The sequence below is a fragment of the Macaca thibetana genome, chromosome 6 (genome assembly GCF_024542745.1).
Source record: "Macaca thibetana thibetana isolate TM-01 chromosome 6, ASM2454274v1, whole genome shotgun sequence".
NCBI classification, from domain to species: Eukaryota; Metazoa; Chordata; class Mammalia; order Primates; family Cercopithecidae; genus Macaca; species Macaca thibetana.
The window spans coordinates 86808467-86824902 of record NC_065583.1 but is presented as its reverse complement, the minus strand read 5'-3'; the positions used below and the strand labels follow the sequence as shown (position 1 = coordinate 86824902).

The following is a 16436-nucleotide window of genomic DNA, read 5'->3' as shown; positions in this document are numbered from 1 at the left end:
AAACTGAATAATGTAAATTTTACAACAAAATGTTCAAAACGGATTGGTGTTTTTAAAGAAAAAAGAAAACTGATGACCAGCTTAGAATATGGAAACAAAGATTTGTAGAAATTACTTGTCGCTTTTATTTGTATTAATTTTACATTTAAATTTAACATTATCTTATCCTGTAATTAAAATATTTGATTGTGCATAAAGACAAAAAACATATTTTCTTAAGATGTGTTTTTAGTATATATGCATCTAAGGAAGGCTGTATAGCATGGTAGTTTAAGACATTTGGTTATATATAGTCTTCTCCTGCCCCCTAAAGGCCTTAGCGTGTCTCTTTTACTGATATCATTTCATAGTCAATATATTTTTCAGTTCTTCTACCTTGTTTTTTTTAGTATTCTGTGTTTACTAAACCATAAGTTCACCTCCTCAGTGTTTTATTTTTCTACTCAACCATGTGTCTGGCATTCAGGCCAATATTTGTTAGGAGCCATTATTGTGTTAGGGCCAGCTCTTCAGTAGAGTATGGCATTATACCAACCAACGTGAATTTTTCTAGGGCCCTTAGTGGAGAATAGTAAAGAGATCAGTTTCTTATCCTAGAAGAGGAAATCTAATTGTATTTGTTTTTATCAAGGTCCTTTGGCAATCGTACAGACTTGTTTCTGCCTTAGTCATATTCTGGGTTTGGACCTGTCAAGTGGTTTGACACTTATGTTGAAGTAACTGCATTATCTATTCATTGTGAGTCACTCAGCCTCGAGAGCAATACTTTCAAGAATTTATTTATGTCTCTAAAACCTTTGTTTACTTTTGGTGTCCTGTGTCCGTAATTTTGTCTCTCTTTTTTTTTTTTTTTTTTTTTTTTTAAACAGAAGTAACTTGGAACAGTTTTTTTGAGATGTTGGCACAGTGAAAAGGAGCCTAATTTTGTTTTAGAATTATCTTCTTTCCATAAATTATACATTAATCATATTATCAATGGTTGATCTTTTATATTAAGTACATTTTATATCTATGCTATTATATATGTCTGATCAGAATCATCATTAAGAATTTTAGCAGTTATGATCAGTTCTCTCTTTCTGACAATATGATCTATGTTATAATGGTAGGACCTTGTGATTATGTCTGCTAGTACTAAAACCTTTATATCCCCTGTAACATTTTTATGGCCAAGTGCATAAATAATTATAAGACTTGACTGATGAAGGCACAAAGTACTCCTATACTTTGCTATGTAACCAAATACTGAGTTATGTTTTGCCTCCTCCACATCATCCTTTAGTACCTAGGGAATAAACTCTATCTTTAGTACTTTCTGAGTAGGTAGTTAAATGAGTTTAACTTGTATAGATGGATAAGCTCTGAGTTTGATCTAGAATTAATATGTAATTTGTGTGAATCAGTTACCTGTACTAAACATTGAACACAAGCAAGGGTAATATGAAAACTGTGTTCTCTATCTGTGCAAGGTTTTGCAGTCTTTGCACTGCTAGAATTGTTTATTAGCAATGAAAGGGGCACTACTTTTTCCTCTTGGTGATATTTTGAGATACCCCTGAGGCTCTTATACAGAATGTGTAAGATGAATACATTTTTAAAATTTCTTCTGGGAACACTGAAATTCTTAAGATGATAATTGATAAAGTTTTATAAAAGTTTTCTTTTTAATATTTGTAGTTGTATTATTTATTTAACTAAGGCACGCACGTTTGGGGAAACCTTATTAGGTAATTGACTAGAATGTTTTTAATGTACCTTTATTAGTCTATGTATCTAGCCAGTTAATTGTGTCAACCTGAATTAATACAAAATATGATTGTAAAGAAAGCCCTGGATGCTTTGGGAGAAAAGAGAAAACAGCTGTTAAGCTGCCAAAATAGAAGTGTTTTACATGTAACATTTTGCATTTTCTTTTCACAGGCCCAGTGCTTTTACAACAGAGGAATGCTAAGGGAGAATTGCCCTTGGACTATGTGGTTTCACCTCAAATCAAAGAAGAACTGTTTGCTATTACAAAAGTAGAAGATACAGTGGAGAACTTTCATGCACAAGCAGAGAAACATTTTCATTACCAGCAACTTGAATTTGGCTCATTTTTACTTAGTAGGATGTTGCTAAATTTTTGTTCAATTTTTGATTTATCTTCAGAGTTCATTTTAGCTTCCAAAGGGTTAACTCATCTAAATGAACTGCTTATGGCTTGTAAAGGTCATAAAGAAACCACCAGTGTTCATACTGACTGGTTATTGGATCTTTATGCTAGAAATATAAAGACATTGCAGAAACTCCCACATATTCTTAAGGAACTGCCTGAGAATTTAAAAGTGTGTCCTGGAGTACACACTGAGGCCTTGATGGTAACATTGGAAATGATGTGTCGGTCAGTCACAGAGTTTTCATGATAATGCTAGAAAGGATGGATTGACTTTCTAAATCTGTTCCGTTTGCATTGGCACTTACTGTGGACTTCATAGCTTACTGACAGATAGTAATTTGATTTATTTATTGACAGACTTTGCAGCCTTGCTAAATTTTAAAAGCATTTTTTTAAAAACTTCTGCAAAACTCTAGTATGGGCTTCTGACTTTTTCCATGGTGTAGAATTTGACTCAAAAGTAAAAATAATTTTGTTTTAGTATATTCTACTTTCATTAATCTTTAATTTTTTTGTTCTGAAAGTGATATATTGTATGTGTAAAATTAATTTAAATATTTTTTCAAATCAAAATGTAATGTCCTGTATTCTAGATGTTCTAGGTCTTAGAATCATGGCAAGGATATTCATACAAATGTGTACCTATAAACTTGTAGCTCCTGACTCTTATGGATGGATTTTGAGGAAAAAACAAGACTAAACAAAAAACATGTAGCTCCCTATTTTTTCTCTCTAGGTTGTTGGACTGAAATATGCATTTTAGCTTTGTGTGTTTCTAAAATAAACATTTCTAAAATTTACACTAATAATTAATATTCTTTTGGTTTTTAAATGCAGCAAATACACGGAGTCTGACAGGTCAATTCTTTGATCTGTTTTATTTTAGCAATTCATATACAAAATGTATGTCGCTGCCCTATGTAACCAATATTCTGTACCTGAAAATATTCTGCTGCATAAGTTTATGAGTTTAATATAAAGATTATGAGTGGCATCTAAGTAATAGATTTGAGATTATTTAAGATCTTAATATATAATGTGAATTTACTGAGTAATAATGTTTTAATTTGCAGTTTTTCCTAATAGCAGTTTGTAGTAAAACTAAAAGAAAGGGTATAGATAATAACCACTTTTGAAATTGGAGTTTCTTCACTACTGGGAGTAAGTTACATTATGGTACAGGTGGAAAATAAACACTTCCATTTAGCTTTTATGTAACTCAAGTGATGACTTTACAGCAGTTAATCTGCTAAAGCAACACACTTCAGTTTTATTTTGCAAATAGATATTTTAACAAGATACAAATGCTCAGTATCATATTACTGGGTTTGTAATCTAAATTGAAAATTGCTACATCAGCATGAAATATTTTAAATAAGTAATTTTTCATACATACTCAAGAAATACTAGTTTCTATTTAGCCTTCAAATTTGGCATCATGCAAATCTCTTTATTATTAATCTGCCAAAGTATCAGAGAAAAAATTATATAGTGAAGACTAAGAAAAGTTTAAATACTTATAGAGAGTAAAGTGCTTCTCCAGATGATGAATAAGAATGTTTTTTATTCCAAGGAGTTCCTCTTTATAATGGTGTCTGGGATAGTGTTTTCTTGGTAAACTAATATAAACTTGTAAACATAGGCTTTGACATCATACACATTTTCAAATCCTTGTCTAGATCCTTAATAACTAAATTGCAAGGCAAATTCTTTTCTGAGCTTGGTTTTCCTACATGTCAAATAGAAATCACACCAGGTAGCTTTGTCATGATAGAATTGTTAGCCTATCACATCATATGACACTTAATAAATATCGTTTCCTTTCTAGTTCTTACCTCCTCTTTTGATTATAATGAGTCATTTAGACAAAAGACAAGATAGTAATTGTTTAAGTTGGTAGTAATTCTAAGGTAATTAAGTAATCAACATCATGAGTTAGGGTTTTATACTGTTAAGACAAAGTAGTTTTCCAAATTAGATGTTCATAAGATATATTTGTTTAGCTGCAATTAGCATTAATATTTCGTAATTGACTGTTCTGTCTGCCAACTTCTACAAGCAGTGATGACATGAAGTGTGAAACAGATGTCATTGAGGTCTCTGCCTGTAGGAAGTTTTACACTTCTTCAAAAGTCCAACATGGCAAATACAGGTTCCTGTGTTCTGTGCCCTAGCTAACATAATACCAGTATATGAGTTTGAATTTAAATTTTCAATAAAAGGCTTCATTTCCAAAATTACTTTGTATACTTTATTTTAGAAAACATAATAATAATTGCCTTGAATAATTGCCCAAATCTATCTTGGAGGTATGGGAAGAAGAAAGTCTCAGTAAGTATAATTCATAGTCGTAGTCGTAGATTTTCAATTGCAGACTTTTCAAAGTTGCATATGAAGACAAGGTTGAGAAATGCTATTCTTCATTGTATTTTGCCAGATGTGATATCATAGTTCTATGGAATCATATTTTTTAAAATTTCTATAAGAGACCTTATTATAGTGTAAATAAAATTGGAGAGGAGATTTCTGAGCAGTTAAGATTCAGCTTTTCCCCATGCGGTGTTTACTGGCAGTTTCTTAAATTTCTTTGAAGTTAAGAGTTTTCTAGGTTGTTAATTTTTAATTTCACTTTGCAGATTAAAATCGTCCAAGTATATACATATTCTGTCATTTTACTCATTCCAAGATGACCAGAAAAACATTTATCCTCATAAAAGTCAAATGTGAAATTAATTCTTTTGAATTCAGCATTTCTTGAACACCTACTCTGAACCAGGTGGTGTGCTTGACAAGGGCTAACTACCAAAAAAGAGGAAAGGCCCACAGTCTAGGAAGGTAAATAAGGCTTAAGTATTGTGAATTTTATTTTCTTCTACATCTGGTAAAAAATTAATTTCAGTTTTGTAGGTTTCTGAAATTTTCAGTAATAATTGGTGTTCTGTTTTAGTTTATAAATGTGAATATTCAAGTGTCCAGTACTTTAATCCTTTGATGAGTATTATTTTAGCAATTTTATTTCAGCGTGGATAGGATGTAGGGTGTGCTTTGGCAGTCTTAGTGTTTTTAAGAAAGTACAAATGCATTAACACTAAGATACTGTATATAACCTGCAGAAAATATCTGCCATTTTTGTTTATGCTGTTATAGAAAGTTAAATGAATACCTTCACATGAAAAAAAAAATTGGTGGAATGTGCAATCCTTATGCCTTTATACACCTTTCCATTTAAGCGGTGAACTTGATGAGAGCCTGTCACTGTTGCTCCTTAATCAGTAGGAAGGGGTCATCTTTGAGTGACATGAGGCACTCTTTCCCTGAGGCATTTATCAGGTAGCTTTCACGCCAATTGCACCTCCTGCTGACGTGGAGCTTGCAAAACTAGGAATGATAATTGTTTTTATAACAAATGTGGATTGAGTTAGAAAGGTCAGTGATAGCATTATTGGAATTAGGCTCTGCCTGGTGTTGTCAAAACAGGAGACATGGAATAGTTAACTGTTCCTTGTAAATCAAATTATGTTATCGGAAAATTCACCTTGTAGATAAAAATGAACTGTAGTTGGAGAATATACTTTGGTAGTTATTTGCTGTGGTATATATTTTGAAATTATAGGCTATAAATTAATTAGATAAGGTTGAAGTGTTGTTTTACTTGGTTCTGAGCATACATTTTCAAGGTAATGCAAATCCTAGTCAAAGACCTTTTCAAAAGAAATAAAACATTTTAACATCATTGATTATTAGATATTTAAAGAGTTTGTCTTCTTAAATACTAATCTTACAGAACATCTCAAATATGTACAAGCTGTGCCTAATACTTTTTATATTTGAATTTATTAGTGTCTTTTTTTAGTGTAAGTGTATGGTTTTGATTATAAATACACTTAAACTATGTTTTTTAAAAAGCTTGAAATATAATCCTTAGTACTAGATACAAGTGACTTTATTTTTAGAATGTTATCCTTTTTGTTTTTCAAGAGACATATTGATAATCTCTCCCACCCCGTTTTTAAAACAGAAGTGTAATGAACTCTGTTCTGGGTTTTTAAACTACTTGTGGAATTAAAGATCAACAATGTTATGTCAGCAAATGACTATTTATTAAACAGTATTCCTAACAAAATATGTAGTATTGTTATATATGTAATATATAATATCATATTGCCTTTAACAAATATAGATCCCAAAAGCCCTTATTCAGGTATTTATAAATAGTTATTCCCAATTAGAATTAAAACATATACTTCCAAATTAGTGATTTTTATATCATGGCCCCAAATCTTTTTAGATATAGAACCCAGATTTTGGAACTCTAATCCTCTTCCTTGCCAAAGTATCTGAGTTGGGTCAAGCGATTATGGATGTTAAACATTAATAGAGAATGGCTTACTAGTTTGGGACATACAATTTCATTCTATCCAAGAGTGGAAGTTTAAACAAAAAAACAAAACAAAAGGTTTAGCACTTCCAGAAAGTAAGTTGCTCTGAACTGAAAATCTGGAATCCAGGTTTGAATTTATACCTATCATGCTGTTATTTTTCTTGATAGTAGATGAACTAAAATTACCACTGCTTCTCTATTCTGTCTCAAAGTGAAATAAATAGTAATACTGAAAAATCATTAATCTTAAAGTGTTGACAGATGAAAATAACTTAGTTTGTTGTCAGTGACTTCTCAATCTAAAGGTTAGGTCAACAATGTTTATGACATGACTCTTAATAAATTTTTCTAATGACCAGAATAGTTTGATTTATGATAGTGTTTTTATTTTTGTTTAAAGGAATATATATCTTTGTTACCTGGCTTCATCCTAAAGATGCATTTTTCTACTTTGCATTCTTTCCTTTTTACATTAGAGATAAAATTACAGAACAATAAGTAAAATCTGATAAAATTAAAATGTGTTTTTTCCATGAAATTTTCCATGAAAACTTAAAAGCAGAATTGTAAAGGTGAAAACTGGTCAAGGGGATGAGGGGAAAAATGGTTGAGTCATTCTACTTAAAGGAATCCAAAGGGTAAAGATTTCTAGGTACTGTTTTTTATATTGATGGAAGTTAGTGAAGGTATAAAATCAGACAAAAAGTATGTAGACTAATCTCAGAAATAAACTGGGTCTTTGAAAATTTTGAGTAATATTTGATAAACTAAACCAAAGGTCCAGAGATTTGTTTTATAGAAGGTTCTTTTGGTTGAAATTCAATTTAATAAAAAATAAAGAATAATAAAATTCCAGTTCTAATGGTATCAGAAACAAGCTAGATTTTTTTTCACCGTTTTTTAAAAAACAATTGACACATAATAATTGTACATGTTTATTAGGGTACAGTGTGATGCTTCAGTACATGTGTACATTGTATAATGATAAAATCATGGTAGTTAGCATGTCCTTTGTCTTAAATCTTTACGATTTCTTTGTGGTGATAACATTCAAGGCCCACTTTTGAAATTATCTTGAAATATAATACATTGTTATTATCTGTAGTCGCCCCACTATGTAGTAGAACATCAGCACTTACTCTTCTTAGTTCATCTAACTAACTTTGTATCCCTTGAAACCATCCTCTCCCCATCTTTGCCTCCCCACCTTTTCCCTTCCCAGCCTCTGGTAACCGCCATTCTACTGTCTACTGCTATGAGATCAACTCTCCTAGATGCCACATATAAGTGAGATCACGTGGTATTTGTCTTCCTGTGAGAAAAAGGCTGTTTCGAATAGTAATACTCAGTTCTTTCTCACAGGCAAATCTTGGCATCTCATTTCTTATTTTCCTGTCATTTCAGTTCTTTTACACCCCCCAAAATACTGTTAAGTTCATACTTAGCCATGTTACTGGAGGAAATGGACTCAGAGTTGAAAGCTACTTATTAAAAATGGTTGGACCTTCTACCTAAATACCATTTTTTACTAATACTAATATTTTTAAAATTGAAGCTAAATGTTATTAAAAATGATTTTCTCAGCCAGACATGGTAGCACATGCCTATAGTCCCAGCTGCTTGAGAGGCTGAGGCAGGATGATCACTTGAGCCCAGGAGTTCAAGGCCAACCTGAGCAACACAGCAAGACTCTCTTTTTTAAAAAAAGTAACATAAATATATTATCTAAATTACGTAAGGAAAAAGATTGTTAAGTAAAAAATTGCTTATAGTGATTGTCTTTATGTGGAAAAGTTTTGGATATTTCTTTTTCACTTCTCCAGATTTCTTTGTAATGATTTATATTTGTTTATAATACCAGTAACCAATTTATTTTGAAAGTAATGCTCCTGAATTAAGTAAGAATCAATCCTTGAAATTTTTCTAAAGTTGCCTTATTTAAACTGGCACTTACTGGATTTTTAAAAGGTAAACTACAGTTGTAATATACTATTTAAAGTTGGATATAATTAAAAGTATAATTAGTATTATCTAACACAGATCTCAAAAAATACACTATATACGTGCTCCTTTTTTGAAAGTAAATCTGACTTACCACTTTACTGATACGCTTCTCTAGTCTTTGCTTTAAGACACTTCAAAATGGAGCCCCAAGTATGTTGAAGTGGGAACTGGGGGAACTTTACTCTTTTGTAGTACTCTTAAATTGCTAAAGATTAAACTTGCTCATGTGGATACCATGTGGAGTCATAACATGTAACATATCTTTACTTTCTGATTTTAGTATTTATGGGACCTGAAGAATTACTTGTTCTCTGGTGAGACTTTTCAGATTCGACACAAAAGCAGGGAGAAACTGGTAAGATTAAATGATAGCTACATTTATTCAAAGATTGTACCTTAAATGGCTTTGAAAGGATACTACTGTATTAGGAATTTTTTCTTCTATCATCAATCTGAAAAAATATCCACTTTATAACTTATTTGCAACATTAATACAGATATAACCCTCTGTCGAGAGAATTCTGAGAGTATCTTACCACAGCTCTCCGGAGCATACTGTTTTGCACCTCTTCTGTGAAAGCCAGCAGAATAGCTTCTTGTAAGGTACTCTTTTAAGTAGTACAACTCAGAACAATCTTTTTACAATTGTTCTGTATAAATATCCTGGATACTACATGGTAACTATAGTACCACCTGATAGTATCCATCTGTTGTTTGGGGGAAGATTTCTTACCTACGGGTCAGGGCTATTGTCACAGTCATGGGAGGGAAATCAAGTAAATATGCATTAAATGTACTATGTATCAAATACGTAGCATCACAGTGTGCAAGATTGGATGGTGAATACTTGGTACCCCAACCCATAAGTCAGAGTATTTTGTTCTTGCTTAAATTACCAAGTGCTGTATGTTTTGATTTTTAAAAAGTTTTTCTCTTCTGAAAATGAATGTTTTTAAAAGTGATGTCAAGCAATTTCACACAAATAATGAACATCACAATAATCTGTTTAAGAACTCCTTTGTCAGATACGTACAGTGTTTTCTGGATGGCTTCTCGTGTGCTTCAAAGACCCTCTTACTCTTTGCTATGTTCTCTGTTAATGGAAACTGAAGTTTGTAAGAGTTTGAGGCCAAACGTAAGAGGTAGGTATACCATTGTGTTTTTTTGCTCAGAAATTGTTAGCTACTTCCTCTGTTGTAAAACAAAGATGACAAAATTACATACTCCGCCTTGTATAATAGCAAATAGACACTTCTATCTTTGTAAAGTTTTTCTAAGAACTTATTAGTTCTTGACACTGATAAATTGTTTTCCATGGTTGCAGTGTTACAAGGTACACAGAGATTTTGACTTTTCATAATTACTACTCTAGAAAAGAATGTTTTGTGGGGCATATTGTTATAAGGTTTCAGTTCTCTGATAGCTTTATTAAAAAGGGTTCTTTGAGCTTGGGACAAATATTGTCATTTGCTTCCCCTCCTCTCTCTGCTGTGGTCCAGCTGTCTCTGTAACAATGCTCGACTATTCTCAGGTGTCTCCAATAATGCAAAAGACGAGTATGAGTAGTGAGGGCCAGGTGTGCTTTTTCTATGAATTTAGCATTTCCTCCAAACCTGTCAGCATTTGAACTCTGGCAAAATAAAATCCCTCAAATGGACTCAAGCCATTTTGAGCTTGTCTTTGACTAGAAAGTGAAACTGAACCTATATTATCATCTTTCTTCACTAGTGGGAGCACTAGTTCCACTCAGCCAGGCCTCAGGATCTCCTTAAATGTATTCCTCCAGAGAAAATAAGGTAGTTTTCAGGTTCACTCATTGGCTCAGGTTGGCCACTCCTTTTTTCTTTGGAAGGAATATTGAAGAATCTGTAGTAGGGGATAATTGCACTGCAATTGTAATTTTGCTACATACTGAAAAAACTTAGGCACGGCTACTTACCTAAACCATTTCCACTTTCCTTGAAAGAAATCTTTCTACCTAATATAGTAACACTTAATTGACTAAAGCAGAACAGCAGTGTATTTTACTTTTTTAAAAATGGAGTAATAAATTTTCAGTGACATTTGGAGGTACGGATAATCATATAAATTTAAAAACCTGTCTTTACAAAATTACTGCTTGTGCATGTAATAGAACACTTTTGTTTGGTTTTTTGTTTTTTGTTTTTTTAAAGCTTAGAATGTCAGGGAAGAGCCCAATAAATTGAAACTCATTCGAGATCATTTACAATATTTGATTGTTTTTATTTTTTGATTCTTAACCCAGATCCCTCCTTTGAAAAGCACAGAATCAAGTTCCAGCAAACCTTTCATGGTGCTCTTAGTTTCTACATTATGTGATTGCTTTGGACATTTGATAGTTTTTATTTGCATGCTATTCTTTTTTAATGAGATTTTTCAATAGTATTTCTCAAACTTTAGCCATTCAGCTGAAATAAATCTGATGTGACTGCCTCTATACAAATTGCCACTATATAAAAGAAACTGAGGTACCAGAGGGTAACATTTTCACCAAAAAAAAAGAAAAAAAAATGTTTTGTTTTCTTTCAGTTACACCAATCATCCCAGGAAAAAGAATTATAATTGAAAGGAATGACACTATTTTAAGAAAGAATTTACTACATTATTTTCTATCTGGTTTAAATTCATACTTGACTGAGCAATTGGAAAAGGCCGATCCTAGATACCCTAATCAAACCAATGAATAGACATCTGTACACACACTCACACTAGTGTGTGAAATCACGCTATTCATTTAAAGCCCCAGGATTTAAGCAAGTATTAATTTAATAATACCTGAGATGTTTTTCAAGAAGTATAATGGTAGCTGTCTTGTATTTCTGGAGCAAAAAGGTATAACTGCCTTATACCTTTTTGTTCTTAATGCTAAGCCAACATTATAAAACTTAGGCCCATTTAACAAGTTTATTCGCTGAAATTACTGCCTTTGAATAACATTAATACAAATGTTGACTACTTTCAGCATAGGAGACCTTATATATGAGATGAAAGTGGAAAAAAATCTCCTGTGGTCCCTAGATAAGAGTTTACTTCTGAGTTTTTCTTAACTTGTAAATACAGATTAAAAATTTTATAAAAGATAATTTTTAGAAATGTATCAATTAAATTTGGCTCTCACTGTACTTCAACTCCAGATTTGATTTTAATATACAATCATTGCTTTGACCATTGCCTATAACAGGGTCATACAGTTGGTATTCAATATATCACAGAGTCCTTTAAAGAATCTCCCAACTCAGATTATCCTAGTGCATATAGAATGTTAAAAAATTGGAATTCCTACAGAACCTATATCAATCAGTTTGAGTCTGGAACAGTACCAGAATGAATGAGAAGTACTATTATGTTATTTTTGATAAGTGGGGAAAAAAAAGCACAAATATGCATTTATGAATTATCACCACTAATGGCAGTAATAGTTTAGAATATGAATAATGACTCAGTGAATTTACTAAAAGATACTAAAGGAATATAATAGTTCACAACATCTACAATGTTAGCAGTCCAAGTAGATACTAGAGTGACATTCAGTCTCGTCAGATAACTTGAAATATTTACATCACAAATCTCTCAAAATGAAGGCAAGTCAGGCAGCTCTCAAGACAGAATTGTACCTTATGTGAGAAGGGGAAATAAATAGTTAAGATTTTAACTATACATATTCTGTTTTCAGCCTGTGAATGTAGTAGTTTCTAAAAGCAATGAAGATTTCCCTGAATATCACTTTTGTGCCTCAAGCTAGTTCTTATTCCTCTAATTTCATTGGATGCTCACCCCTCCAGAGGTATTTTTATATAAGAGTCAGATAAGAGTCAGAGTTTCAGGAAGAAGCCTTGTTTGTTTAAACCAAATCTGTATTTCTCCAAGTGAAATATAATTTTTAAGAATATGCACACAATCCCTCATCAATCTCTGAACCACCGGAAAAAAAAAAAAAGTGCTGATTATACATGGGAAAGATTATTGTCTTTTGTATTTAATGCAGTGAATGTGTAGTCAACATTACCATTGAACTAAACATCTGAAATTTGATACAGTGAAACAAACAAATTAGTCATCTGTTAATGGTTACTATCCACTAGATACATCTGAGGTTGTAGAATATCAGGCTTATAGACATTTGAGTACACATTGTCAGCACAGAACATAAAAGTCTCACATAAGGTATAATTGAACAGTTATCTCATCAATAAACTTTGTGTAGTAACACCATGTTCATGGAACATTATGTTTTTAGCAACAAACAGTGATGGTATGCGGGCTGAAGCATGTCATTTTAAACATGATACATTAAATAAAGCATGTTGAGGTCAAAGCCTTTCTGTAGAAAGGGAATTTAATTGACATTCAAGCATAGTATATAAACAGATCAAAATAGTTCTATTATAAGAAATAGTATTTAACAACTTATCTCTAAAATAAAAATACTTTAAAAATCAGCTTCAATGAGATTACACTTATTGTTAAAGAATCTTCCTTTAGAGTGAAATATACATTCTTTTAGCTTTTCTATAATTTTTCCAGTATAACCCTCACTTTTACCCCATCCAAGTTTATTATTAATAAAGTAGTGCAAAGCATTGTCTGCTGCAATTTCAACTGAGTGTAATCCCCTACCAAGTCAGGGAAGTAATACATTCTCAACCAACCAAGTTATTTTTTTTCCACAGTTATGCTCCCTTAGTATACCAGGGAGTGAGATACAAAAACTACTTTAAGAGTCTTGGGAATGCAATTTTTAAGTATAGATTCTATGATAATAGTGAAACATTGATAAAGGCAACCACCACCCCCAAGCAGTTCATTTTACAAAACAGGTTTTCATGCATAATCAAGAATGATTTTTTTTAATAAATGAATGTAGTGAAGCACTGGCATATCACTTAGCACACTGAATTCTCTACATTAAAATTCACACTAATAACAAAATCATAGTATGAATTAAAGCATTTCAGTAATCTAATGAGAAAGCAGATTTTTTTTTTTTTTCTGAGAGCACTTGAGTATTAAAATATTTTTAGATGCACAGATACAATCTGACACCAAAAGCGATATGGATGTAGTTTGCTAGTATTTTTGATAACTGTACTTACTGGGTTGCTAATTTGCTAACTATGTATAAATTAAAGTAGTGGTAGGTATAAAAATTCAGATAGGCAATCGTTTATAAACTGGCAGTATTTATGTTGTGTAGTCCTGTAGAGATTTTAAGGTTTTAGATGGAATGATTGAAATTCTATAAAGAAAACTTTCTAACCTTCTGAGTATTGATTCTCTTGAGGGAGTGAATGTACCTTCACTTATTAGCTTAAAATCAGCCTAGTCATACCTAAGTAATTTGCACAGGAGTGAATGTCGGGATCTAAAGCCAGAATATATGTTAAATTGAAATGCATCCATTCCATTATTTAGGCTTTGGTATTTCCCTCCCTTTTGAAATGTATAAAACATAGAAAACTGTAATGGATTACTTTTTAGATAAAAAAGTCACATTAAAAAAAAAACGTTAAAATCAAATTGACATTTACAATTGATGTAGATTTAATCAGAGCACAGGTGAGTAATCCACTTGTAATTAGATAAGGATATATCTTCCAATGTTATCATTCTTATATTTGTTCTTTCAGTGTGTTATATTATTTTCCACAGCTAACAAGGCTTTCACACAGCAGTAGCAAAACCTTTATCAAGTTGAGTCTGTACAATAGAAGTATATTTTCAAAGACATATGCCTTTGTACACTATTTACAAATTCTCTCGATCATGATAAAAAGGCAAAATAAATAAAAATCTGAAAGAAAGGAAATGCTGCTCAGGCTGAGGGCTTTTTCTTTTATCTTCCCAAACAGATGCTGGTCTCCTCAGTGCTGGAAGCTGGCTAGCCAAGATTGTTTTTCTTTCTTTTATATGGGCTATGAGAAGGATCTGGTTTCAGTTCTTGGTATTGCACCTGTTTAAACAGAGTTCAGAGGAAGACTGGTCAGGTGGCCACTTTCTGGCAAAGAAAGGAAAAGCAAAGGAATGAGAGACTGTGCTGGGGGGAAGAAAGTGCTCATTCTAGAAGCTGTATGGGATCTGCAGCTGAGATGCAGAAAGCAGTAGAGTGACAGAGCAAGAATAAGGGAAATCCTGTTGGAAACTACATGGAGCCCTGATGTGAACTTTAGTAATGGTCGTCACTGTCTGTAACACATTACATTAAAAGCAAAACCATCTACATCGATTTTAAAGGGCTCGATAATGGTTTTTTACAGTTTATCGTGTATTTACAATTTATCATGTGTTTAACACAGTCTTAATCTCCATCCAGGCCACTGTCATGTCATAGCAAATGAAAAAGGTATCACTGTAACCCAGCTTCAGGATTTTAATTTAAAAACAAACAAACCTTCTTTTATTTTGAAAACAGCTGATGGTTAATGGGCATTAACCTCAAAGGATTAAAAGGATTTTTGAGATAAGCAGTCAGCTTTCTTCTCCTCACTGATCTCCAAAATATACTTCTTTAAAACTTACTTGTAATTCTTGCAAATTCTGGAAAGATTTTTTTTCTTAAATGTCCACTGGCATATTTTGCTTTCATCATCTAATATTCCTGTTTCCTCCCCTCAGGTCATACACCCCATCACAAACTCCAGCTGAACTAACTTGGACAGGAGGATCTTCCCTAACAGCTCTGGTAGGTTCTTTATGCAGCTGCTCTTTCTCCCGTTGTCTAAGTTCTTCTTGGATAACACCCCAAGTAGGCTAAATTTCTGACTGGTAAAATCTGCTACACAGGCTTTATTAATTTTACTCAGCTCTTCTAAAGCCTTTGAAATAAGAAGGATATAAAAGCTAAAACCCAGTACCACACTACATTAAAATAGCAGTAATAACGAAACCTACATACCACTTGTACATCTGAAGGGACTCTGGAAAGGAAGTCAAGTAGTTCATTGTTATCAATTGCATATGGACTCCGAAGCTTTTTTGTAAATTTATTGATGCCTGAAACAAAGTTGGAGTTAAACAAAGCACATTTTTGTCAAAAGTGTTGTAGTAATTTGAAGATCTAATTTGTATGCCAATGACTCAGTGAACCAGTACACCCAATTTTTTCCCTCTCCTTTTTTTTCTCCTTCATTTCTTCCTCCTTCCCAGCTCAGCTGCTGCTTTTTCACTTTGTACTTCAGTAGCTTCTTCCAAGCAGGAAAGGCTTTCTATGTGGGAAATAAAGGAGGTGCCCTGGGGGTAATTAGCAATATCTGGCTTTTTTTCCCCCCTGTGTTACAGTCTACTTAGAAGCCTTGCTTGAGTGTTTCATTTATGATGAAACTTGCTTTCCTACTTTTTGGGTTAAGATTGTTAAGGCAAGATGTCTAACTTATTTGGTTTCCCCTTTTCCAAAAGATGCACCTTTTTGGAGGTGGGGGTGTGTGCTGCTGTTATGCCAGCTAAATGTTTAGAAGACACATGATGTTTATTTTTTTCAAACCTGAAATGAAAAGGTTTGCCCCCAACTTTGTAAAAAAAATAAACAAACACGTTTACATGAAATCAACAAATTGGTAAAAACTGAGCCATAAACTAGAACATCCTGCCTCCTCTTCAGGGAGTTCATGCAGAATAAACTTCTGGAATCTTGATTTTGGTCCGTCTCCTCATGTAAGACCTATGTCTTAAATTTCTGGCTAATATTTCAGCAATCACCTACCACTAAAGGAATACTGTTCTTGTTTTATTTTGTTTGATGAAACAAGAGGCCCAAACACATTCTGCAAAATTACTTTTAAGACAGCTAGTCAGTGAGGGCACTGCAGGTTACACAGCTAGATGTCTGCCCTGGGCTCCAGTTTCTGCGAACCTGGGAGAACAGGGCATTCACCACCACCT

At 32.8% G+C, this 16436-nt stretch overlaps 2 protein-coding genes across 16 annotated transcripts in view; one reads left to right on the top strand and one right to left on the bottom strand.

The window, feature by feature from the left end:
• Positions 1-4705, top strand: part of SLF1 (SMC5-SMC6 complex localization factor 1) — a 77053-nt gene extending 72348 nt beyond the window's left edge. For all 4 annotated transcript variants that reach the window (XM_050794289.1, XM_050794287.1, XM_050794288.1 and 1 more), the window contains one exon: positions 1921-4705. In XM_050794289.1, the coding sequence (XP_050650246.1) occupies positions 1921-2402 (482 nt within the window). In that variant the 3' untranslated portion in view covers positions 2403-4705. The remainder of the gene's footprint in view (positions 1-1920) is intronic.
• Positions 4706-12508: 7803 nt separating this feature from the next.
• MCTP1 (multiple C2 and transmembrane domain containing 1) overlaps positions 12509-16436 on the bottom strand; it is a 594209-nt gene continuing 590281 nt past the window's right edge. For all 12 annotated transcript variants that reach the window (XM_050794290.1, XM_050794291.1, XM_050794293.1 and 9 more), the window contains 2 exons: positions 15454-15551; positions 12509-14511 (listed from right to left, as the gene is read on the bottom strand). In XM_050794290.1, the coding sequence (XP_050650247.1) occupies positions 14440-14511; positions 15454-15551 (170 nt within the window). In that variant the 3' untranslated portion in view covers positions 12509-14439. The remainder of the gene's footprint in view (positions 14512-15453; positions 15552-16436) is intronic.